Source organism: Pelophylax lessonae (assembly GCF_965119305.1).
Source record: "Pelophylax lessonae genome assembly, chromosome: 13".
NCBI lineage: Eukaryota > Metazoa > Chordata > Amphibia > Anura > Ranidae > Pelophylax > Pelophylax lessonae.
In genome coordinates, this window is record NC_138780.1 from 53,551,707 (window position 1) to 53,579,303 (window position 27,597).

Here is a 27,597-nt window from a genome sequence, read left to right on the forward strand (position 1 = left end):
GATCAACGCCCTGAAGAAAGGTCAAGATTGAAGTAAGGTTAAGATCCGAGCCACAGAAAAGGATCGATCGAGGATGAGCGCCGACTTCCTCGTCTTCACCATAGTAGGCATCACTGATCCAGACAAACCTCTATCTCTCAGTACCTGTAAAGTGACTGTAAAGCAGGATGATAGATTAGCCATTGGGACAACTGGTCTTCTCTGAGAGGAAGCCCCCAAGGGACGTTTACAGCCACCAGGATGATAGGAAGATCCTCGCTCTTGATTCCTCGCAGGAACTGCGGAAGAAGCCTGAGCCAAGGATGATACTGGCCTTACCGTGGCTCTTGGTCACCTGCGGCGTCTGTCAGAGGATCCCGTGACCTCGTCACGAACTTTGGTAGCCTCTTTTGGAGCCGAACCTGCTAAATGAGCTGCATGTAGGACTGTGCAAACAGAACTGTCTTGAAGGTGGATACCACCAGACTCAGAACTGCCTGTGTGACAGCAGCCGGTGAATCACAGCCTGTGGTTCCTGAAATTTGTCCAGAGGAAGAACCACCCTGGTCAGAATTAAAATCAGACCTAGGTAAATCAATTCCCTGGACAGGGATAGGAGGGACCTTAGGTAGCTCGGACATCACCTGAACCTTTGCAGGAATTAAATCCACACAAGGAGACTCAGGACCTAAAAAACCTGAAAAAAAAACAAACTTTGCCCCCATTTATGGGTTCCCCCAAAAGAAAAATTTTGCGGATCTCCTTGATGCTCACAAAAGATGTCCACAGGGCAGGAAACTAGTGAAGATGTCCCCCCACCCCAAAAATGGGTGAGGACAGACTTTCGTGCTGAAGGGGTCTTGTCTGCTGGTCCGGAGAAGCTGGCTCTGGGCTTACCAGACCAAGGTTGCTTGGAATCTCCCAGGGAAGATTTAAAAGATCTATTTCCCTTATTCTCCATCCCAGAAGCACAAAATATTTTTTTATGGGCTGAGAAAGAGGGCCCTCATCTGCGACGAGGCTCCTTCCCTTTCCTTGACTGTGTCTGGAAGGTACTCTCCCCCCCCAGTGATACCCTTAATGATGTCATCCAGGGTAGCCCCAAACAGGAGATCGCCTTGAAAGGGCAGATCAATGAGAGCTTTCTTAGAGGCTTGGTCCGCAGACCAATTCTTAAGCCACAATCACCACTGCTGAAACAGAAAGTTTGGACAGCACGGGAGCTGCACCCAAAGATGCATCACAAATAAACTGCAGCCCATGGACCAACTGGTTTGCTTAATCAACATAAGCAGCAGGGACCTGCTCACTCCCCAGGCCCTGGAGTAAAAGCTTGGCCCATTCAGTTAGGGTCTGAGACACCAGGGCTGTGGCAAAGACTGGCCGCAATGCTGAACCAGCCATAGTAAACGTGCTGCATGCTACAGCCTCCGCTTTCCTGTCAGCCGAGTCCTTAAAGGACGAGGATTCCTCTACTGGGATCATGGTTGCTTTATTCAACCTGAAAACAGCAGACTCCACCACTGGTGAACTAGTTTACTTTGTTAAAAGTGACTCCTTAAAAGGGTAACGTACAGCAAAACATTTGGGGACCACAAAGGGTAATTCTGGTTGTTCCCATTCCTTACAGGAAAACCTGTCAAACTAAGGCACATAAGGAAACACATTTGGAAGTATGAGGAAACTTATGCGTACCCACATGTTAGAGGATATTCCGCTGCGCACTCTGCACCGGTCTCTGCACTGGGACCCCCCTGCACTACCCACACTGCACTCAGTAGAGCATGCACCTAGGGGTCTCCTACACTGGGATCTATCCAGACTACCAGGGCGGGACACACACTATCCCTGGACCTTTACAGAGTGTGGATAGCGGGGGAGACCCCGGGGGTCTCCGCTGCATTCTCTGCCCTGGGACCCAAACTAGACTCCAGGTCCAGACAGGGGGGAAAGGGAGTGGGGGAAGCCCAGCTCACTGAGGGATTTAAGGATGGGAGGACGGAACCTGCAGACAGGTCTGACCGTCCCTGGCGGTTACCCGCGTCCACCCCAAAAAAACACCAAAAAGGGAGAGGGGGGGGACTGCACTTACCCTTCCATGGTGCAGGTAATGCTCCAGACAGAATCCTCGCCACCGATGTGGGGGAGCTGTCAGCCAAGGGACCGCTGCGACTCATATGCGACCCTGCAAGGCGTTTAACTCACAGGCCAGCCGTTCCCGAGAGAAAAAAGATGTAAGGAAGGAGAAAAAATTGCTAGGACCAGAGATCCCAGCCGAGAGCCTAGGTCCTCACTCCTGACTAGACAGATTAAAACAGATTGCCTAGAGCAGAGAGGAGGATTATATACCAAGCTAAGGACAGCCCATGGGCGTAGCCAGGTGTTTTTGTTCTGCTTAGTTCTACTCCTGGAGGAGGTTTAATAACCCAGTAGTTATGATTTATGGAGCGCTGAGTCTGTCGATGAACGAAAGAGAAATTTTGTTTTGTTTTTATTTCGCAAAAAAATTAAAATCCTAGTGGTGATCAATTACCACCAAAAGAAAGCTCTAGTTCTGTAAAAAAAAAAAAAAAAAAAAAAAAAGGACATAACTTTTGTTTGGATACAGCGCAATTAGCACTCAAAGTGCCAAATAGCAAAAAAATGCTCTGGTCAGGAAGGGGGTAAAACCTCCTGGAGGTCAAGTGTTTATGGGGAGACTCATGACCATTCTATCTGTATTTCTCGCAAATTCCTGGTACATCTGGTATAAAATAAGGTCTGCAGGTATCGACAGCAGGGTTTGCTCTTGCATACGGAAGTGGCTAAAAGGGCGTGTCCAAAGGGTAGTAATAAACAGCGCATACTCAGACTGGTCTGAGGTTGTAAGCGGGGTGCCCCAGGGCTCAGTCCTGCGACCAACCTTGTTCAATTTATTCATAAACAGCATTGAGGACGGGATCAGTAGTTCGTTATCAGTTTTTGCAGATGACACTAAATTGGGCAGGGCAATAACTGCACAGCATGAAGCAGATATCCTACAGAATGACCTGGACAAAATAACGGAGTGGGCAACGACATGGCAAATGAGGTTTAATGTGGAGAAGTGTAAGGTTTTGCACTTGGGGACTAAAAACATAAAACCACAATACACGTTAGGGGGGGAACACTTGGGGGAATCAAAAATGGAGAAGGATCTGGGAGTCTTGGTGGATGATAGATTAGGAAATAGCATGCAATGCCAAGCGGCAGCTGCCAAAGCCAGCAGAATATTAGCATGCATAAAGAAAGGGATTACGAAGAGCGTCTGCAATCGCTCGATTTATTCTCCCTGGAGAAGAGACGCCTGAGGGGGGACATGATAGCAATTTATAAATATCTCAATGGGGATCCCAGCTTAGAAAAAAAGCTGTTCAGTCGAAGGGATTCCATGAGGACAAGAGGGCATACAATGCAATTAGAGGAGAAGCGTTTTAACCTCAGGCAACATGGGGGGTTCTTTACTGTTAGGGCTACAAGAGTGTGGAATTCTCTACCACAAGAGGTAGTCACTGCGGGAAGTATGGTGGCTTTCAAAAGACTCTTAGACGTACATCTCAAGGATCAGGACATTCAGGGCTATGTGAGATGATTACAGCCACACACACCTACACAGGTTGAACTGGATGGACTATTGTCTTTATTCAACCTCAACTACTATGTAACTATCTGTCCCCCGATCAATAACCTTATGGAGGATGTTCACTTTATTATTTTCAATTAAGACTCAAGCACCAGGAACAGGTACATGGGGACCTGACTCCCTTGGAATCTCTATGCTTACAACACACTGGTAATTCCTATATGGTTTCTAGACTAAACTTTACTGACCGCTTTGCACCACAGACGGGGATATGGAGTTGGGTCCTTCCTTTACAAAAGGAGACTTGAACGTGTGTTTCCTTTTAACCCACAAACTGTAGCCACCCTTTGCTCTTATTGGAATATTATCTTCCAAATATATACACGCCTAACAGGCACACCTCTTCAAACTTTCCCCTGACCTGTTTTCTGCCATAACAGAATCTCCACAATCCATTAAGGGATTCTTTCTCTTAGCTGGCAGAGTACTAATTCCAAGCAACTGGAATTTGACAGTGACTACCCCCTTTAAACAGTGGGTAACAGAGGTTATCTGTCCAATGCAACTTGCCAAACTTTAGTCTTAAGTACATGATAGTTACCCTATATGTTATTGAGACATGGAATGTCTGGATTGACTTTATTCATTCTAGACATCTCAGGGTTTTCAGCCAACTGATTTTCCTGAACAGGCTCAATACATTGCGATGGTGTCCACTCCGGCCAGACCCCACCTTACATATCTTTAACCTATACTATAAACTTTATCTTTTTTCTTTCCTGCACATTTATTCCCTGCTGTTTCCTCCTGCCTCTCTCCCACAGCACATACGCATGCCGATATTCCTGCTTTAAAGCTACACAACTCTGGACCATAGCATAATATCATTAGCTGTACCTTACTGTATGCACTTGACTACAGGTCCAGGTTTTGATTCACTGTAAAAAGAAGGCACACCAACCTTGTGCATTACCCAAGTGGAGTTTTATTAAAAAAAGGGAGAAAGGAAATATACTCACAAACACAAAAGTCTTAAAAGCGTATCAGTCCACAATGGACACAAAGCAACCAGGTCACCGAGACAGTGTCCAGGACGCCGGAAGGCCTTCCAAATGGCTGACGCATTTTGAGGGGAGATCCCCACTGCCTCAGAGCCAATCTAAAATGATGCATTAACACATTTTATATAGAGGAAGGGTCTCGTCACATGGTCTCAAAACCCCTCCCAAAAGAGGGTGGACATGGGAGTGGTATAACAACAAACACACTATAATGCATAAGAATAATACTAATAATAACAACAATGACAAAGTCTAACAATGTCCCAAACAGAATTATAAACCCTGTAAATAGTAAGCAGTTAATAAAATAACAGCACCTCTCAAATTTGCGTATAAAAAAAAAATGTGTGTGGGGGAAGGGGTCTGGAAGGCATACCAAATCGCATCCAAATAAGAATAGAAATGAAAAAGCACATTCAGGTAAGGTCGCCTACCCATACTGTTTTTTTTTTTTTTTTTTGCCTCCCCCCGTTTTTTTTTTTTTTTATATGCAGGTTTGAAAGGTGCTGTCATTTTAATAACTGCTGACTACTTACAGGGGTTATAATTCTGTTTGGGACATTGTTAGACTTTATCATTGTTGTTGTTATTGTTAGTATTATTCTTATGCATTATAGTGTGGTTTGTTCTTTTACCACTCCCTTGTCCACCCACTTTTGGGAGGGGTCTCCAGACCATGTGACGAGACCCTTCCTCTATATCAAATGTGTCAATGCATCGTTTTTGACTGGCTCTAAGGAAGTGGGGATCTCCCGTCGAAATGGGTCAGCCATTTGGAAGGTGCTCCAGCGTGCTGGACACTGTCCCAGTGACCTGGTTGCTTTGTGTCCATTGTGGACTGATACGCTTTTAAGACTTTTGTGTTTGTAAGTGTATTTCCTTTCTCCCTTATTTTAATAAAACTCCACTAGGGTAATGCACAAGATTGATGCACCCACTTTTTGTTCTTTTTACAGTGTTTCCATTGGGTTTCCCCTGACCCTAGGAGGGCAGCAAAGTCTGTGCATATACAAGTTTTGACTTTGCCTATTTTGTAAAATCTGAATAAAAGTATATTGTTTAAAAAAAAAAGGAATTTTTAAATGTAATACAATGGAGTGGTAAAGCCCAGTGCCAAAGGTTTCACTTTCGTGGCCTTTTTTACTTTTGAGCTTACATTACGAAAAGGTGGCAGTGTCTGTCTCTATAGGGTTAATTTACTAAAACTTGAGAGAACATCTGGTGCAGCTGTGCATGTTAGCCAATCAGCTTCTAACTTCAGCTTATTCAAATAAGCTTTCACAAAAGAAACTGGGAGCTAATTGGTTTCTATGCAGAGCTGCACTAGATTTTTTACGCTTTAGTAAATCAACCCCTATGTGAGAAGTGATCTCAAAGCAAGAGGACCTTGATGACAGAGTGTGAAGATGCTAGAAGCATATGGGTGTGGTTAGGAAGTACATTTTTGGAGTTTGTTACAGACCACCCAGTGTTGACGGGGAGGTGGCAACTCAACTCTTCGCACAGGACTGTAAGGACTGGGATGGTGATAATGTGCCAGTAAGGCCAATATAGTGCCTATATTTAACCACTTGCCGACCGCTCACTGGAGCTCTACTGCGGCAAAGTGGTTAGTTCCCATCCAGCGACGTAGACCTACATCGCTGGACTCCTCCCCCTGTGGGCGGGGCACGCGCGCCACCGGAGGCTCGCTCCCGCTGTATTCAGTCACAGCGGGAGTCAGGCCAGGGGAGGAGCGGCGGTAATCACCGCCGCTCTTCCCCGATCGTCAGGGAATCGAGTCTGGAGATCCGCCCGCTTGTGTAAAAAAAGCGGGCGGATCTCCTAAGTGACAGACAGTGACAGATTGCAGGGTTCAGCATAGCTGAACCTGCAATCTGTCCCTGTGTCACTCAGTCACCTCCCCCCACACACGTTAGTAAGCACCAGGCATACATTAACCCCTCCCTCTCCAATAAAATTAACCCCTTCCCTACCAGTGTCATTTTTACAGTAACAGTGCATATTTATAGCACTGATTACTGTAGTAATGTCACTGGTACCCCCAAAAGTGTCAAAAATGTCAGTCAAGGGTCCGATCTGTCCACCGCAATGTCGCAGTCACGCAAAAAAAAAATCGCAGATCGCCGCCATTACTCGTTAAAAAAAAAACAACACCAAAAATGACAGAAATCTTTCCCTTAGTTAGTAAACGCAATAACTTTTGCGAAAACCAATCAAAATACGCTCATTGTGATTTTTTTTTACCAAACATAGGTAGCAGAAAACAAATTGGCCAAAAATTTAAAAAAATTTTGATTTTTACATTTTTTGGGGGGGAATTTCATATAAAAAAATGTGAAAAATATTGTTATTTTTTCAAAATGTAGGTTTTTTTTGTTTATAGCGCAAAAAGTAAAAATCGCACAGGTGATCAAATACCACCAAAAGAAAGCTCTGTTTGTGGGAAAAAAAGGACGTAAATTTAGTTTGGGTACAGCGTTGCACGACCGCGCAATTGTCAGTTAAAGTCGCACAGTACAGAATCGCAAAAAGTGGCCTGGACGTAAGACAGCAAAATCCTCCGGTGGTAAAGTGGTTAATAAGGGAGTGTAGTTTCCTTTTAACAGAAAAGTCTTCCTACACTATTCCAGCAATAGAAATGTAATAAAAGTATAGCTTCATAAATATCTGAGAAATCCATGTTCAAGAAATAGTTGACTGAGTTGGCTTACTCTGCAGTGACTCCTGGCCTAGGGTTTCTTTATTGGTGGTCTGTGTTAGTGAAATACACCAATATGGACATGGCATGCTTATCATCATTCTTCACCTTATTCCTCAACTATTCTATTTTCATTTGAAAAATCTGCCCTGGGTATAGTTTACAGCAAGAATTCTATTTATTCAATTTGCTATGTACTTACAATATATTTTTCTATTTACCAAAGCACAAATTACACAACACAAAATGTTACTTGAATATAATTGGCCTTTAAAGATGCACACACACCATTGCAATGTGAAAAACAGACAAGAGATGCCAGGAGAAAACACAGGATTATCAGCACTATTTTACATTATATATTGCTGTCGGGACTTACCTTGTTTCCTCTGTTGCCATATAAAAAACATCATCGGGAGCATCAATCCAGTTCATCTGCCTCCTCTTGACTGGAGGCAAGCAGCCTCCTCGGATTAATCTGACCTTTGCTGGGTAGGATTTCCCATTGAGCAGTAAGTTTCGGTTTGGTCCCTTGTAGATAAAAATAAAACACATAATTCTAAAAACTGAAAAGCTACATCTTCAGTACTTTATACCATTGCCTGAAAAGCATCAGTGCTTTAACAAATAAAGTTACCTTCATACCCTGTAGTACAACACACAAACATAGCATTACCTTATACCAGTGTTTCTCAACTCCGGTCCTCAGGGCACTCTAACAGGCCAGGTTTGCAAGAAAAATTTAATACATCACAGGTGATATAATTTGCTGCTCAGTGATTGCAGTATTCTAGTCTGAATCTCCCCAAGGTAAGACTTAAAATCTTGCCTGTTAGTGTGCCCTGAGGACCAGAGTTGAGAAACACTGCCTTATACTAAATACTGTAGATTTATTAGTACAAAGTACTCCAATAAGCACAGCACTTAACACACAGCACTTAATGTGGTCTGTCAGCTTCCAGGCTGAAACTAGCAGAGTGCAATATAAGTGAAGTTCCTTGGGAAAAAAAAAAAAAAGTAGGAATGCTCAGTCATGTGACCTGTAAAAGTCACACAGGCCTGATTTTTATATAAGGGATGGGCCGCGATGTGATATTTTTGAGATAAAGAGGGTAGGGCCATAGAGAAGAGAATGGTTATATAGCAATTTGAAGTTCAACTTTTGGCAGTTGTTAAAACAAAAGATGTAATTGTGTGCTTCCTTATTATTATTTCAATGTATTTTTTTTCCATACAACTAGCAAAAAGTACATAAAGTACAGTAAATTTGTCTAGATGTCACTTTGCAGAACAGCACTTATTCTGTCAGAACAGGGATAGCACCGAAAGCTAACCAGGCTCTGCTGCACACACGGGTGCTGACAGGGAATATGCTGACAGGAGGTTGCAGCGGAGGGGACGATGTATTTGGTGCGGCTCCTTCATTGTTCAGGTAGCAAGCTGTGAGTGGAAATACAATTGCATTTTTAACCCTTATGGCTCTGCTATTGGCGGATGTATATGGATTATAAAAGTTGGACAAACTGAAAAATCATTTGGCAGACCTGACATGTATTTTTCTTTTCCTGGAACTCAGATTAAGGCTACGTTCACATACTGGCGCATCAGATCATAGGTAGAATGGACGCGATTCTGTCGGCGATCCCAAATCATTGCAAATCACGGGATGCCCGTTCGATTCCCGTGACTTGCAATGGCACCCCAATTGTCGCTTGACGAATCGCAGTAAATTCACACAAACAGAATCGCGGGACACCTGTCACCCAAGAGGTTCTTACATAGTTACATAGTTCTTGTACTTTATTTGCCCGCGCTTTGCAATGATTCAGGATCTCTGTGATTCTGTCAGCGATCTCATATGTCAGTATGTGAATGGAGCCTTAAGAAACAAATGTCAATATTGTGTCTACTATTTTTTGTGTCAAAGAAACTATTCTTAGTTCAAATTTCTCTCTCCGGTTTTAAAATGCCCCTTCAGAAACAAGACATTCATGTTCTCTATAAAGTAGTCTTGTGCAAAATGATGTCCTACATGTGTGCCTTTTTTGTATTTGTTACATCTTTAGCTGACAAATGTTGACTGATTAAGGTGACCTCACTGTCAAAAAGCATCTTGAAACATGAAAAATATACCTTTGCAGTGTCCCCCTGCCCCACTGCTAGTTTTAAAAGCTAGTTTTTGCTAAAAGTACCAGTAAAAGGCACTTTTTGATGACATTATCCCTTGTTCTTGTAGCTTCATTCTTTCAGTGGACCAGTCCCTCAAAGCCTTTTTTCTTCGACACTCTGGTGATCACAGCCCTGACATCATCATGTACAATGCAGGACCAGCAATATTGCGATATAAGTGAAGATGTCAAGGGCCCTCCAACAGCTCCCTATCATTTAAGTACTTTCTGGTTTTGGAATGTATACAGTTACTCATAGATTCCTTATATTAAGTATTTATGTAACACTTTTCAGCCCTTGTAGATAATGTCCTCAAGCTAATAGTCAGCGATAAAAGTTTTTCCTAAAAGATGTTACAATATACAGAAACTACTATAAAGAATGCTGCTAGTTACCATGGATATACTGTATGTGTAGAGTAACATCTCAGAAATGAAAGCATTTTTGTCATCTTCATTGAACCAAATATATGTTAATGTGCATCTAAACACAAAAACAAAAATATAATATACTACAAGCTTATCAGTGACTAAATTTGGTGGTTTCATTTGTTCTCTTTTGTTCAGGCTCTTTAACCACAGTTTTACTGCAGCAGGCAGGCTCGGCTGCACGAAACAAGGCAGCGGGGATGCCGATGCACGGGACCGGTGGCCGTGATTGCAGCTGGGCACCCGCGATCTCTCCCCGCTGAGAGAGAAGAACGGCCAGCTGTTGTAAACACAGCTGACTGTTCTTCTCTCTGAAATGACCTGTGATCCTTTTATATAGGATGACAGGTCTCTATGGTAATTTCACAAGCCCCTCCCCCCACAGTTAGTAAACACTCCCCTAGGCTCACATTTAACCCTTTTATCACCCACTAGTTTAACCCCTTCCCTGCCAGTGTCATTATTACAGTACGCCTACAAACCCGGACAGGCTGGCATCAGTGGTGCAGGAGGGGGAGAAACGAGTTTCCCTTTCGAAGTGCCGGAGAACAAAGCCACCTCTGGATACCGTGGATTCTTGCCCTATTTCACTAGAATCTCTTTTTGCAGGAATCTTGTGTGGAACTGTGCAAACGGAACCACCGCTAAGTTAAACACCATCGGGCCCAGCGCCCGCATGCAACCCCAGAGGGGTCTGCTGGACGACAGAAGCCGAATTGCCTCCTGCAATGTCTGGAGTTTTTCCAGAGGAAGAAATACTCTGGCCAAGGCAGAGTGCAGAGTCAGACCCAGATAGTCCAGTTTCATGGACAGAACCAGAGCAGACTTTTGAAGGTTCAGAAACCAACCAACCTCAGAGTTCGTTGAGTAAACTCCAAGCTGTCCATCAGAGCAGTTGGAGGCACCTCACAGAAGAAGATCATCCAGGTACCTCCGTACCGCGATCCCCCTTTGACGCAATAATGCTAGCACCGGGGCCAACACTTTTGTGAAGACCCGAGGAGCAGAGGCGAGACCAAGGGTTAAAGCCACAAATTGATAATGCTCCTTGCCAATGGCAAAGCGGAGGAAGTAATGACCGGCACATATTGGACCGTAAAGGTAGGCGTCCTGTTGATAGAAGCGAGAAAATCCCCCTGATGTAGGGACGCCACTACCATGCAAATAGACTCCATTTGGAACTTCTGTACCTGTACAAAGCAGTTTAGTGCCTTGGGGTTCAAAATTGGCCGTTTCTGGGAACTGAAAAGAGGTTTGAGTAAAACCCCTGAACACGTTTCAAATCGAAACCAGAACAATCACCCCTTGAAGTAACAAGTCTTGCACTGCCCCAAAGAGACCCTGTAAGCGATCTGGGGACAAGTGCAGGTTGGAAGGGAAGAACCTTTTCAGAGGATAAGACTGAAACTCCATCTTGTAGCTGGATCATATGACTTTGTGGACCCACTTGTCCTGTAACAGGGAGGTCCAGAGATCCGGAAACCAGCGAAGACATCCCCCTACCCCAGATACGAGTGAGGTTGCCCCTCCATGCAGAGGAACCCTTGTCCGCAGAACTGGAAGAGCCCACTCGTGGCTTGCCAGACCAGGTCCTCTTGGAACCTCCGGTGGAGGCTCTGAAGGGCTTTGATCCCTTGTCTTGAGATCCTAAGGGACATAAACGCCTTTTATGAGCCGAGAAGAATAGCCCAAATCTATGACGGGGCTCCATGCCCTTGGTAGCCTGCAAAAGAAGAGTACTCTTACCCCCCTGTGAGATGTCATCCAAGGAAGCTCCAAACAGAGGATCCCCTACAAGGGGGAGATCAAATAAGGCCTTCTTAGAAGTGTGATCGGCAGACAAGCATTTCAGCCAAATAATAAACCTAAGGGCCACCACTGATACAGAAAGCCTAGAAATCAAAGGAGCCACATCCAAAGAGGCATCACAGATAAACTGTAGCCCATGGACCAACTGATCCGCCAGCTCCGCAAAGGCACGGGGAAGTTGTTTCCCCTCCAGGTCCCAGCGTAAAAGTTTAGCCCACTAAGTCAGAGTTTGTGACACCAGGGCAATAGAAAATTCCGGCCTAAGTACCGAACCAGCCACAGTGAACATATGGTGGGCAAGAGCCTCCGACCTCCTATCAGCCTAATCTTTAAAGGCCGGGGACTCCTCAACTGGAATTAAGGCAGCTTTATATAACCTGGAAACCAGCGAGTCCACTACAGGTGGAACCGTCCACTTTTTAAGCAGGGAATCCTTATAAGGATACCGCATCGCAAAATGCTTAGGGACCACAAGAGTGCATTTTTGTAAAACCCCACTGTATTGTGAAAATGTTGTCAAAGTAAGCGGAAAAGGGGAACACCCTCGCCGCTTTGGAGGGCCTGTGGGTGCCAAAACAAATGGACCACCTACTGAACAAAAAAACAAGAGGTAGCCCTCCGAGCCCCTCCATAGGGGCCCACGTAATAAGAAATAGCCCCCTTAAAAGGGGGCCGTCCTCCGCGATGCGGACATGCAGGCAGGGTACCCTGATGAGCCCTAAGGGACAGGTGCCCTACACAATAATGGTGGCATGGCTGCCAGCAAAACAATAAACTGCCCCCAAAGCGCCACCCCTCCAAGGGAGGCGCCAAGCTGGCCGCATGGCCTAGGAGGCCGAAAGCCACAGCCTACATTTTTGTGGACGCCCAGCCGCTTGGGTTAGGAGCCTGAGCAGGGATGATCACCCAGGGGTAGCGGAGGGGAGGGCGGATGCCCAAACGGAGGATAGTGGCTTCAGCCACCCTCACTGGAGCCGCCCCACATGGCTCCCGACCAGTAGGCCGCAAGTCCACCCCAAAACCCTCCAGGGGAAGAGGGGGGACAGCTACTTACCACACCAGAAACAGGGTTGGCACCACTCCTGACAGACCACGGCTCCATCAGGATGTAGGTGGCTGTCGGCCAGGAGAAATGCTTGCGACTCAGGCTGAGGCCAGGTCGTATGCAACCTTGCGAGTAGTCAAGCTTTTTCCTGCCTAGTGTCCTACTCCTGTAGGAGGCAGTATAACTCAATGGTCAAGAAGATAAAGAGCTGTGTCCATCAATGAATGAAAGAGAAATATGGATTATGTGACACTCATCTGTAAGATGACTAGACATGTGGGTTTATGACCTAACTCTGTCTTCTCTTAAATGTTTAATACTATGCTACTGTGGCCATAGTAGGATTCACTCTGTCAAGATTGGCATTTTTTTAAACAAATACATGCAGGATAATATGCAAAGATTTGTTAAGAAAACATTTTTGGGATTTCTCCATAGCTCACGCATGTTGTGGTTTAGGGAGACAGGACCGCCAGGTGTTGTACTGACTGTAACACATCCCTGTGTATAGAAAGGAACCCTATATGGTAGTGCAATCTGGCCAGGTCTTCAATGATCTCATCTGCGTAATTTATATGTTTTTTCTTGGTACGATAATGTACTTACAGTCTATCCACTCTGAGCCTATCCCACCTAGCATCAAATTGCAGCCTTCATTAACTCTAAGCGTACTGACACAGATTAAGTAAAATATATCCCTCTGCTCCCTTGTCATATCTTGTGTAGGTATGATGTCAGATCTTACAAGCGCGATACTAAAAGGTAATCAGTCGGCTGGGATAGGAGTGGAGGGTGACAGAAGACAGTTGGCCTAGGAAGAAGAAATCCTAAATCTGGTCCATAAGGATATAGTCTCAAAGGATGCGCCTGCCTACGCACCAGGAAACCTAGGGACACCTAAAAATGTTTAGGACTTTATTAAAGTAAATTTGTTTGATGTGTTTTGTAAACTGAGGCGTAAACTATGAGATACCCCTCTACCTCAATTTGCCATTTGTGGCTCTGTCTATACTGCAGTAACCAAATAAAGAAAGTACTAAAAGGAAGTATAGTGGTTCTAATCAAGTGATCAGGTCCATAAATATTGGGACATCGACACAATTCTAATCTTTTTGGCTCTATACACCACCACAATGAATTTGAAATAAAACAAGATGTGCTTTAGCAGCAGACTTTCAGCTTTAATTTGAGGGTATTTACATCCAAATCAGGTGAACGGTGTAGGAATTGCAACAGTTTGTATATGTGCCTCCCACTTTTTAAGGGACCAAAAGTAATGGGACAGATTAACAATCATATTAATATATTTTTTTGTTTTTTTTTATGCTAGTTTTATATCGGAAACCAATAGATTACTAAAATTACGAAAATTCTCTTAAGACAGAATACAACCTTGGAAGTGATGTAATGTATTATTTTGTTTCCGAGCATGCGTGGTCTTGGTCACACAATTTATTTCATACAAATACAATACAAATTACATGAAAATCATTCGTTCTGTTATCGTACGTGAAAAATGTAACCACTTGCCCACTGGGCACTTAATCCCCCCCCCTAACCAGGCCAATTTTCAGCTTTCAGTGCTCTCACATTTTTGAATGACTATTACTCTGTTATGTAACACTATACCCATATGACATTTTTGTCCCTTTTTTTTTTTTTACAGAAATAGAGCTTTCTTTTGGTGGTATTTAATCGCGACAGGGTTTTAATTTCTTGTGCTATAAAATAAAAAAAGACCAAACATTTTGTAAAAAAATGCATTTTTCTTCATTTCGGTTATAGAATTATGCAAATTTGTAATTTTTCCTTTAAAATGTTTTGCCAAAAGTTATACTGCTACATATCTCTGGAAAAATAACCCAAATAAGTATGCATTATTTGGTCTTTGTGAAGGTTATAGAGTCTACAAGCTATGGTGCTAATCATTGAAAATTGATCACAATTGATGTACTGACAGATCTCATTTCTTGAGACACTAACAAGCCAGAAAAGTAAAAATACTCCCAAAAATGACCCTTTTCTGGAGAGAAGACAGCCCAATGTATTTAGAAAGAGGCATGGTGAGGTTTTTGAAGTTATTTCCCACAATCCTTGCCAAATATAAAGATTTTTTTTTCACAAAATTATCATATTAGCAAGTTATTTCTCACACACTGTATAGGCATACTTGCAACTACACCCCAAAACACATTCTGTTACTTCTCCTGATTATGGCGATACCACATGTGGTGTGAGATTTTTACACAGCCTGGCCACATAGAGGCGCCCAACATGCAAGTAGCACCTCCAGGCGTTCTAGGAGCATAAATTATACATATAATTTCCTAACAACCTATCACACTTTGAAGGCCCTGGAGCACAAGGACAATGGAAAAGCTCACAAAATGACCCTTTTTGGAAAGCAAACACCCCAACATATATACTATGAGGCATTATAAGTCTTTTGAACATGTCATTTTTTTCCACAAGTTTTTGGAAAATGTGGAAAAAAAATGAAAAAGCATTTTTTTTTTTTTTACACAAAGTTGTCAATGTATAAGATATTTACAACACATAGCATTTGCATAGCAAAAATTATACCCAAAATACATTCTGCTACTGCTCCTGGGCATGGCAATTCCACATGTGAGACTTTTACACAGCCTGGCCACATACAAAAGCCCGACATGCAGGGAGCACCGTCAGGTGCTCTAGGGACATAACATTAAAAATGTATTTTTCTGACTAATTATTACACTTTTGGGAGGCACTGTAGGGCACTGATAAGCACTGTAGTGGTACTGATGTGGCATGAATGAGCACTGATGTGGCACAGATGAGGCATAGATGTGGCACAGATGAGGCATGGATGTGGTATGGATGAGCACTGATGTGGCATGGATGACACACGGTTAAGCACCGATGAGGCACAGATGTGGCACTGATGAGGCATGGCTGTGGCACAGATGAGGCATGGACGAGGCACAGATAAGCCCCGATGAGGCACGGATGTGGCACTGATGAGGAATTGATGTGGCACAGATGAGGCATGGATGTGGCACAAATAGGCATGGATGTGGCACAAATGAGGCATGGATGTGGAACGGATGAGGCACAGATGAGCATGGATGAGGCACATATGAGCATAAATGAGGCACGGGTGAGGCACAGATGGGCATGAATGAAGCACAGATGGGGCATGGATGGGGCATGGATGAGGCACAGATGGGGCATGGATGAGGCACAGATGGGGCATGGATGAGGCACAGATGGGGCATGAATGAGGCACAGATGGGCATGAATGAGGAACAGATGGGGCATGGATGAGGCACAGATGGGGCATGGATGAGGCACAGATGGGGCATGGACGAGGCACAGATGGGGCATGGATGAACCACAGATGGGCATGAATGAGGCACAGATGGGCAAGAATGAGGCATGGTTGCAGTCTTCCTGTTCTCCTCGCACGCTGTACCAATCAGTGTGTACAGTGTGCGAGGAGAGAGCTAAATCGGACATGCGTCGGTTTGATGACAAGTGATTACTCCGCCACTGATATTGTCCCTTTACCCTGATTCGTGATGTGCAGGATCCAGAGGACCCAACGATCACGGACATTGGCGGGTGTGCGGGAAGCGCATGTCTGGGAGGACGTCATAGTACGCCCTCCCAGTACTAGCCTACCGCACTGTAGCAGTCATTTCGCTATGGCCTGGTTGGCAAGTAGTTAATCAGTGATTTTCACTTAAACTGTCGTGGTCGCCTCTCAAAAGTTGTGTACTAGTGAATAGATTATCGGGAGATCGCTCCCAATGAGTTTTTTTTTTTTGTCAAATATTCTCATTGTGTTCGGGCCTTCAGAACAGACTTAGGAAAACCCTTTAATTTCTGAGCAATAACTAACTGATACAGTCATATGGATTTACAACATGAAACGCATCTCTTCTGGTCAAAACACTGAGTGTTTCAAGGCATTAGAAACTACCAATTGTTCGTCTTTTAACCAGACAGGCTCTGTTTGGTAGGCTTACAGTGAAAAAAAGAGGATTGACAAGATGCAATCTCTACCAACCAGAAGGCTTGCATAGATCATGTGCAAATATGGCTACCCATATATATATATATACATACATAAAGTATATATATATATTTATTTATTTTTTTTCTTACAGGGTGTACAAACAAGGTAGCTACAAAACATTGTTTTTCGCGCAGAAAAGATAATTTTTTTTCTAAACTTGTTCTCATATACAGTATTTATACACACACATTTGTAAATCCACCTAAGTATTAGATGGTATTTTAATACAAAATGGTTGTAGGCTCCCTTTTAACAAATAGCAGGCATAGTTGAACAAAAAAGTGGTCAAGCCAAAGTGCAGCAATTCATAGCAACCAATCAAAATGTGATTACCTGAAATCAAACCAGAACACATTGGACTCTCTATGTTAAATGCATGTTGCTGCAATGTTTTACTGAAAAAAATGATGCATAAAAGTGTAATGTTTTAAAGCTGAAGCTTATATCCCCTGCTGGACTTTAGTTGTTCAGTAACTTTACATGCCACAGGTGTGTAAATGTTGAACAACCTTAAAGCAGCTGTAAACCTCAGGTATGAAATATTAACAAAGCATATCCCTCTGCAGTGTGTACGTGTCTCAACCCAGAGCACTGAGTGTAATTTCTGATTGCTGTCTCATTCCTCTGCTGTCTACATGAGCCACTTCTGACAAGTTGTCCTGACACCAAGAGCAAAATGGTGACAGGGGAGTGATCTCCAGATGATTGACAGCTTAAGCTCTGTTTCTGTGTGTGTGTGTGTGTGTGTGTGTGTGTGTGTGTGTGTGTGTGGGGGGGGTGCCTTCCCCCCAATCATCTCCCAGAGCTCTCCTCACTATGTGTAACTTTAGCGCTCCCCTGCTTTTCAGAACCGGGAGATCCTGTGTAAATTCTGCACTTTGAATGGATGTAGGGTTAACATGGCTGTAGATATACTGGTACCACCTATGCAGGAGGATTTGTTTAATCTCTGTGGTCTACTCAGTTGGGAAGAGAGAAAATGCACAACATATTCTACAACATTGTGATTACATGCAGGCTGGAAGCTGATTCACAAAAATAAGCCTGCAGATGGCAGCATGCCTCTGATTAAAGAGGAGCTCCATCCAAAAGGGAAAGTTCTGCTTTAAGGACTTGGCACTTTTGAGGGGGGGGGGGGGGGGGGTGGCAGCGGGTAGACAATTTTGACATGCTTCCCACTTCCGTTTCGAGGGCCGCGGAAGCAGAAGTTCTCCCTCCCCCCCTCCCCCTGCAGTCTTCTGGGACACTGACAGGTCCCAAAAGACTGTATCCACCACTCATGATGTGCAGCATGACTCACACATGTGCAGTGGGCACCCGGCTGTGAAGCCGCAGGCTGTCACAGCTGGGTGCCTATAGTGAAGGTGCCGGCGCTGGAGACCAAAGACAGCGGGTGAGATCGCCTAGGGTGAGCTCACCGCTGGACCCTGGGACCAGGGCTGTTTTTTAAAAGTCAGCAGCTACACTTTTTTGTAGCAGCTGACTTTTTTTTTTTTTTAACACAGGTGGCTGGAACTCCTCTTTAATACTGTATTGTAAGACACAATAATAGTATTAAAAATCCAAAACATTTAAAAAATTTGCTGTTTATGTATTATGTGTATATTATGCGGATTATCATATATTATAAAATATTTGCTTGTGTACATTTGTCAGCCTATAATATTTAAAAAACATAACATATAGGAAAATGATAAAAACAGTGTACCAAATGTATCAAACATAGTCAAGTTACTGAACACACACACTGGTGCTGCTAAATTGTTCAGGAGAAATTTAGTCCAGGATTCAATAACCTCTCACCACAAAAGGATTAAGTAAACTGAAACTTGAGTAGTTATTAATTACAAATGTCTGCACTACAGCTTTGAATTTTTATCTTTCTTGTCAAACATCCCAGAATAGGATCTTTAAAAAACATTATGCAAAGATAAAATTCTCAGTAGTCTATGGTGGTGTTACAGTTTTTGTATCCGGTTGCTCTGGCTAGTTACAAAGTTATTTTACATGACACAGAAAATTTCCACATGCTCAACATGTTTTTATGAATACAGAAATTATGATGATCCCTCAGCTATTGGTGTGTAAGAGTGCAAACTGCTCTCACCTTCCCTCAAATTTGCATTGTATCTCTGGAATATGCTACCATCCTTATCCTAAATCCAATGACAGATAATTGTAATGTATGTATGTAATAGCTTAGTTTCTCCGATTATCAATACAAAGACTGGCTAAATTTTGAGAAATTCTCCCATAAATTGAAAAAAACATGTTGTGTGATAACAGCAGAAGCCAAAAAAAAAAAAAAAAACAGGAAGCCTTCCATGGCTAAACTCACGCTAATGTTTAGAGTAGTTACAATGATGCATTAGGTTTATGGCCATTTAAAGCCACTCATTTCGTTTGGAGTGTAGTAGTCAGATGTATAAATACAATCCAAACCCTTGGACAAAAAGAGAATAGAAAGAAATTCTCAAAACATGCATGCAAAGTGGGGGGGGGGGGGGGGTGGATGCAGCTGCATAGAGCTCTGAGACAGTGGGTTTCCCTGAAACATACCAACGTGACTAAAGGCACTCCTGAAGGCACAAAAAAGACCCGGGAGCGGCAGTAATCACTCAGGAAGATGGGGAAAAGGAAAGATCATGGAATCCCCCGCAAATTAGGTGATTTCAAAAGCTCGGGCGAGACACCAGAGAAAATTAAAGATGGCGCTGGCGCCTCCTTCCCTCACTGTAGCACTAAGCAGCAGGAAGCAAGGGCTGGAGAAGGAGAGGAAAAAACAAACTGCACCATACGATGACAGTCTGACGCTACAGGATGACACCAGCAGTGAGAAGAGGAAAATTACTCCATCAAAAGGAAATGTAAGTGACACTTTACTTGATTATAACATCTCAGTTACATAGTTAGTCAAGTTGAAAAAAGACACAAGTTCATCTGGCTCAACCAATAAAAAACAGTAAAGAAAACCCAACCATACAATCCCATATACACAATCCTATACCCGCAGTTAATCCAGAGGATGGCGAAAAAACCCCAGCAAAGCATGATAAAATTTGCTACAGCAGGGGAAAAAATTCCCCGAGAGGCAATTGGATATTCCCTGGATCAACCTATAAATATTAGTACCCATATATATTATGTACACCCAGGAAAGAATCCAGGCCTTTTTTAAAAGCAATCTAGTGAGCTAAGTAAATGTATATACTCCAAAATAATTGGTGTGTATATCCCTCGCGCCTAGGATGTTCCAACAGATAGATAAGGGTGAAGTGGGGAAAGGGATAAAGGAGGAGAAATGCAGCTGCTATAGGGAATAAAATAAGATAAAGTAGAGATAAGACCCCAGGGGGAGTTAGGGCCAACTATAGCGCTTGCTGAGATTAAACCAGGGGTGGACAATGGCTTAGCAATGTCCCAGGTTGGGGAAGAGTAGGCGTAAAAATAAAGTGCTGGGTGCTGATAAATAATCAATCATTAAATAATTGTATGGTGTGGATAAATATCATAATAATAACAATGCTGTAAGTGGATAGGTAACAATCAGGCCCCGTTCACATAGGGGCGACGCTACTTCGCACCGCGACCTCCGAGGTCGCGGTGCGAGCAGCGCGCCGCGACCTCGGAGCGGCCGCCACGGACTTCATAACATTGAAGTCTATGGCGGTCGCCTCCCGGTCGCCGCAAAGAAGCTCCGGACCCTTTTTCTAAGTCGGAGCGACTTGTGTCGCTCCTATTAGAACGGGTCCGCAGCTTCCCTATGGGAGGCGACCTACGGCGACCTGTGAGGCGACCAGGTCGCCTCACAGGTCGCCTTAGTGTGAACGGGGGCTTAAGGGTATCATAAAATAAATCAAACAAATATTGTCACAATAAAATACATTAATGGTGCTTTAAGTGCAAATGTGCTGATAATAGTCCAAATAAAAGTTCAATTGTGACTTGGGTGAAAATACAAATAGATCTTGAGTGCCAATTAACCCCTTAACCCCCGGAAGATTTTATCCCCTTCCTGACCAGGGGGTATTTTGCGATTCGGCACTGCGTGAATTTATTGGACAATTGCGCGGTCGTGCGACACTGTACCCAAACAAATTTGATGTCCTTTTTTTCCCACAAATAGAGCTTTCTTTTGGTGGTATTTGATCACCTGTGCGATTTTTTGATCATGAGCTATTATCAAAAAAAGAGCGACAATTTTGCAAAAATAACAATATTTTTCACATTTTTTTATATGGAATTCCCCCCCAAAAAATGTAAAAATCAAAATTTTTAAAATTCTTGGCCAATTTGTTTTCTGCTACCTATGTTTGGTAAAAAAATCACAATAAGCGTATTTTGATTGGTTTGCGCAAAAGTTATTGCGTTTACTAACTAAGGGAAAGAGTTTTGTCATTTTTGTTGTTGTTTTTTTAATGAGTAATGGCGGCGATCTGCGATTTTTTTGCAGGACTGTGACATTGCGGTGGACAGATCGGACCCTTGACTGACATTTTTGGGGGTACCAGTGACATTACTACAGTAATCAGTGCTATACATATGCACTGTTACTGTAAAAATGACACTGGCAGGGAAGGGGTTAACTTTATTGGAGAAGGAGGGATTAAGTGTGTCCCTATTGGCATGTTTCTAACTGTGCAGGGATGTGGCTGTGTGTGTAACAGCACAGATCAACGGTCCTACATAGCAGGACCGTTAGATCTGTGCTTTTACACAGGGAAGAATGACAGGCGGCTTTGTTTACATTAGCCGCCTGCCTTTCTCCCTTCACAGCGGACGATCGCGAGTGACCGGTGGACACCGGGTCCGCCGGTCACACGCACGGAAGTGTCCATGAACGAGCCAAGGCGGGAGCACGCCCGCTATTGGCTCCCAGGCTAGTGACGTCACATTGCCTGGCTGGGGCTGACCGCCGCAGTATATGTACTTGCGGCGGTCGGCAACCGGTTAAGGAAAGTGCAGGTGCTCTGTGCTGAATCCTCCAATGATCCATGCTGGTACTTGTGGTGTCACTGTGAGGAAATAATAGGGGAATGCGCTCACCAGACGTAGTGGGTCTTATATACCGTACGGTATTAAGACCTGTGTGCGCTTAATGGCCACCAGGGCCAGAGAGGATACTGCTGGGCTTTGTAGTACCGCGGTGATCCGGGGTCCCTCACCTGGATAAGCTTGATCCTCAGGGTCCGATCAGGGTAAAAGAATAAAAGCTTGAGGTCAAGCTGGCTTTTTTATGTACTGCACACCGCGTATTTTATTAAAGAATCTTTTTAATGGTACTGCACTATCTGGAGCTTTTATTCTTTTACCCTGATAGTTGGCCCTAACTCCCCCTGGGGTCTTATCTCTACTTAATCTAGTGAGCTAGCCAGAACCACCTCTGGAGGGAGTCTATTCCACATCTTCACAGCTCTTTCGGGGAAGAAACCTTTCACATAGGAAAACAACCCTTATGATGCAAAATTAAATGCAATACCTACCTCAGACCAACCTATATCAGTTTCAACAATTAGATATAATGATGTCATTAGGAGGAGCCTTACAACATGATATGATGAGCTTCATGCATCAATCCAAAAAAGAAATAGATGCCCTCTGAGATAGAGTGGAATATGTAGAGAACAAAAAGTGGGATTTTACTGATGCTCATAACAATTTAGTCAACGCTCATTTTGATCTGGAGGATGAGATTAAAAATCTCAAATTAAAAGTGGCAGACCTGGAAGACAGATCCAGACGGAATAATGTAAAATTTTGAGGCATTCCTGAAAACATAAAACCTGCTGTCTTAAAGCGCTTTCTAAAAGAAACAGTTTCTACAGTGCTTCCTGCGATTCCCCAACAAAGAGCTGATGATAGACTGTGCACACAGATTACCTAAACGTATCCCTGAAAGGCTGCCCAGGGATGGGTTTGCCAAAATCCATTTTTTCCAAGTAAAAGAGCAGTTAATGCAATTTGCACGGCATAATTCACCTCTACCAGATCCTTATGCAGGAATTGGGTTAGACTCCGAGCTTTCACAAGCAACCATACTGGCACGCAAGAATTTAAACAAGATCACTAAAATTCTCAGATATCAAAAATAGTTTACAAGTGGGGATTTCCTACAAAAATAATGGTAGACCATGAAGGAATTACGTATATCATCACCAACATGGAAGAAGGCCTGAAAATTTTAAAAGCATGGGGCTTACTGCTCAAAAATGTTGAGAATACGCTTATTAAAGTTCTACCTGGGAAAATTCCACAACAATGGCAAACAAGTCATAGCTGAACTGCTTCACCTATAAAAGGAATTCCTTTTCCTTTTTTTAATTCTATATGGTTGCAACCATGCAAAATTTAATAATAACCTCCCTCAGGTACTGAATCACTTAGGGAGCCCCATGTCGGGGAACATATTGTTCTCAGCTCAATTCTCTTCTTACATTAACCCCAGTAACCAGTACAGTTTAAATGTACACAGGAGTTGATTTACATCTCCCTTTTTATTTCTCTACAACTATTAGTTAGTGAGGTTGAAAAAAGACATCAGTCCATCCAGTTCAACCTATGATGTGTGTGTGTGTGTTTGCTTTTAACCGTACATTGTATACCCCTGTATGTTGTGGTCTTTAAGGTGCCCATCTAATAGTTTTTTGAAACTATCAATGCTCCCTGCTGATACGACTGCTTGTGGAAGAGAATTCCACATCCTTACCGCTCTTACAGTGAAGAACCCCTAACGCATTTTAAGGTTAAACCGCCTTTCCTCTAGTTTTAGTGAGTGGCCACGTGTCTTGTTGTATTTCCTTACTCTGAATAGTTTGTTCCTTATGCTAGGGTCGCCAGTACAGTATTTGTACATTGATATCATATCCCCCCTCAATCGTCTCTTCTCCAGAGAGAATAGGTTCAGTGCTTGTAGTCTTTCCTCATAGCTGATGTCCTCCATTCCCCTAATTATTTTTGTTGCCCTTCTCTGGACTCTTTCCAATTCCAGCACATCCTTCCTGAGGACCGGTGCCCAGAACTGGACAGCATACTCCAGATGTGGCCGGACCAGAGTCTTGTAGAGCGGGAGAATAATCTCTTTATTTCTGGAGTGAATCCCCTTTTTTATACATCCCAGTATACATATAACTATGATTTAAGTATTTTTTTTTCCTTCAGAAAATGACATGGTACAATATTGCCACCTACTGGATGGAACAGGATCCAACACTGAAAATCTCAAAATATCATTTTTCCTTCCAAATAGACTTCTAATGCTACTTGATATCGGTAAAATCTATCAATCTAGTGGGGCTGAAAACTCATGTCACTTAACGCAAGAGGCCTCAACAGCCTGTATAAACGTAAAGCTCTCTGGTATGACATCTTGAAATTCGGAAGGGACATCGTCTGCATACAAGAATCCCACTTTGCAGGGAGCAAAGCACCAAAGTTCTCTCACCATAAATTTCCACACATTTATGTATCCAACAACCCCAAGAAAAAGAAAGGAGTAATATTAGCAATACAAGACTCTGTGTCCTTTCAACCTATAGATGTTAAAATTTATACTCAAGAAAGATTCATCATACTAGTGGCAACCATTAAAAACTCCTTAAAGAATTTTTTGTATTTAATGATGATAATTCGGTGGAAAGCACCACCTTATGGTGTTCTCATAAAGCCTTTGTCAGAGGTCTTCTAATACAGATAGATGCTAGAGAAAAAAGAAAAAAGGAAAAAATGCGCAGTAAATAAAATATTAAAAGGCATCTCTATACTAGAGGAAAAACACGAAATTACCCCTAACAATTTAAAATGAGCACAACAACTTAATAACCTCAGATCAGATTTAAGATCTATCCCGGGAGAAGATCACAATAAATACTTAAAGAGATTGAAACTAAACCACTACTCTCAGGGCAACAAAGCTAGTAAACTATTGGCTAACCAATTACATCAACGTCAAACCAAAAAGAAAATTAATAAATTAATTTATCCTATTTCGGGTAAATTTCAGGTAATTTACAACCCTCAGGAAATCGCTGACACCTTTTCAGAGTATTATGAATCTTTGTACAATCCTAAGGAAGACACAAACACCCCCCAACCCCCACCTGAAAGCATATCTCACTTACTAAAATCAATAAACCTACCAGAAATAAATCCCAAAGATTTAGGTTCACTCAATGACCCAATTTTGGTACATGAAACCCTTAAAGTCATAAAATCAGTAACTATAAATAAAGCCCCGGGCGTTGATGGACTATCAAGAGAATACTATCAAGTCTTTAGTGATATCCTATCTCCATACCTGGCCAACCTGTTTAATAAAGTAGCCAACTCTGGTAAATACCCAAAAGAGATGTTGGAAGCTTTGATAATCACCTGTCCCAAACCAGGTAAAGATCCAACCTCATTTATAAATTATAGACCTATATCATTATTAAACGCAGATATTAAAATATATGCGAGAATCTTAGCGAACTGTTTAACAAACAAAACATCAAATCTCATCGGGCCAGACCAAGTAGGTTTCGTTAAGGGAAGACAAGCCACTGATGGCACTAGAAGATTGGTAAATTTAATTAATCATATAGGAAAAAAAAAAATCAAACACCTGCTATTTTTTGGCATTAGATGCTGAGAAAGCATTTGATAAAATGCATTAGAAGTTTATTGCTAAAACTCTGGAAAAGTTTGGTATCAAAGGATTTATACACTCAGCCATTATGTCATTATACTCACAACCCTTAGCTAAGGTGTTCTCTTCAGGATTAATATCCAAAAGTCTCAGCCTAACAAATGGAACCAGACAAGGTTGCCCACTAGTCCCCATAATATTCTCTTTAGCAATAGAACCATTAGCGGAATTCATACGTACTAATCCTGATATTAAGGGCATCAAAATAGGGCAATAAGAACATAAGTTGGGGCTTTTTACAGGCAACATTATCCTAACATTGACAAACCCTGATACATCCCTATCCAATGTTCAAAAACTATTGGACCAATATAGTAAAGTTTCCTATTATAAGGTCAATGAAAATAAATGCTATGATCTACCTATGAATCTTCATAAAGGTCATTCAAAAAATCTCTGTGAAATAAAATAAAATATGGCTACAATTGGGACGAAGCACCTATATCATACCTGGGTATACATCTGACGTACCCAACCTCCAAAATATACGAAGTAAATTTTCCCAAACTCCTAGAACAAGCCAGCAAAGACCTACAACATATTTAAAAAGCTCAATTATCATAGGTTGGTAAAATTGCAGCCCTCAAAATGCAATTATTATCTAAGATCCTGTACTATTTTCGCTGCCTCCCTATCCCGATACCCCACAAATTTTTTACGCAGATGAATACTAAATTGAAAAATTCTAAATGGAACAAGAAAAAACCCAGAGTAGCATTCTCAATAATAACTACTTCTAAAGTCTTAGGAGGAATGGGTTTGCCAGATATCAAAAATTATTACAATGCATCACTATTAGACCAAATAAAATTCTGGTTTTCCTCCCCTGATGACAAACTATGGACAAACATTGGAAAAGGGGTCACTATAGGACACAATCTTTTTTTCCTTTCTATGGCTAAACATTTAGTACCTAAAAAAATAATTATACTCAATCTCCTTTCTATTAAATCAACTCTGATCGCATGGAAGCATATCCTATCCAAAACTAAAGAAATTTGCATACCAAAGTACCACTACCTTCAAGAATAATAGACTATTGTAAAATATGACTATCAGCAAAAGAGTGGATAACTCAAGGTTACCAAAATTATTACCTACCATTACATTTTAAGAATAAAGTGGAAGGCAAAATAAAGAAATATACCCGCCTAAAAGATTTGAATCTTAATGATAATGTCGATATTGCCACAGAAATGTGGCAATTTTTTACAGACCATAGTGCACACAAAAAAAGAGGAATAAATCTATTCTATAATCTACTTTCATCTACCAATAAGAAAAATCTCAATATGAACAATGGGAAAATGATCTTTCACAACATTTTACATGGGAACAATGGCAAAAAGCATTCTTTTTTTCCCACAAATAGAGCTTTCTTTTGGTGCTATTTAAACCTGTGTGATTTTTATTATTTGCGCTATAAACAAAAAAAAAAAACGACGATTCTGAAAAAAAAAACCCAATATTTTTCACTTTCTGCTATATAACATTCCCAAAAAAAGAAAATGTAAAAATCTAATTTTTTTACCATTGTAGGCCAATTTGTTTTCTGCTACATATTTTTGGTAAAAAAAAAAAAAAAATCTCAATAATCGTATTTTGATTGGTTTGCCCAAAAGTTATTGCGTCTATTATTTTTAGTGGGACTGTGACATTGCGGCGGACAGATCGGACCCCTAACTGACATTTTTTACACTTTTGGGGGGAGCAGTGACATTACTACAGTAATCAGTGCTAGAAAAAAAAAGCAGTGTTACTGTAATATTGACACTGGCAGGGAAGGCGTTAACACTGGTCAAGGGGTTAAATGTGTACCAAGGGGCATGTTTCTAACTGTATTGGGGTTGGGCTTGTGAAATGATCACAGAGACCTGTGTTCTTATATAGAAGGATCACATTCCTGAGAGAAGAACGGTCAGCTGTGTTTACAACAGCTGACCGTCCTCCTCTCTCAGCGGGGAGCGATTGCGGGTGAGCTGCCTGCCCCTTGCATCGGAGTCCCTGCTGCCAAGTGGGGGCGGGGGTGCGCCGGCGGCGGCGCACGCTCACCCCCTA

The 27,597-nt window shown here is 42.4% G+C and overlaps 1 protein-coding gene across 4 annotated transcripts in view; it reads right to left on the reverse strand.

The window, feature by feature from the left end:
* MTA1 (metastasis associated 1) overlaps window positions 1-27,597 on the reverse strand; it is a 427,965-nt gene that overhangs the window by 18,632 nt on the left and 381,736 nt on the right. For all 4 annotated transcript variants that reach the window (XM_082242913.1, XM_082242912.1, XM_082242916.1 and 1 more), the window contains one exon: window positions 7,722-7,873. In XM_082242913.1, coding sequence (XP_082099039.1) covers window positions 7,722-7,873 — 152 coding nt within the window. Of the gene's footprint in view, window positions 1-7,721; window positions 7,874-27,597 lie in introns of those variants that run through there.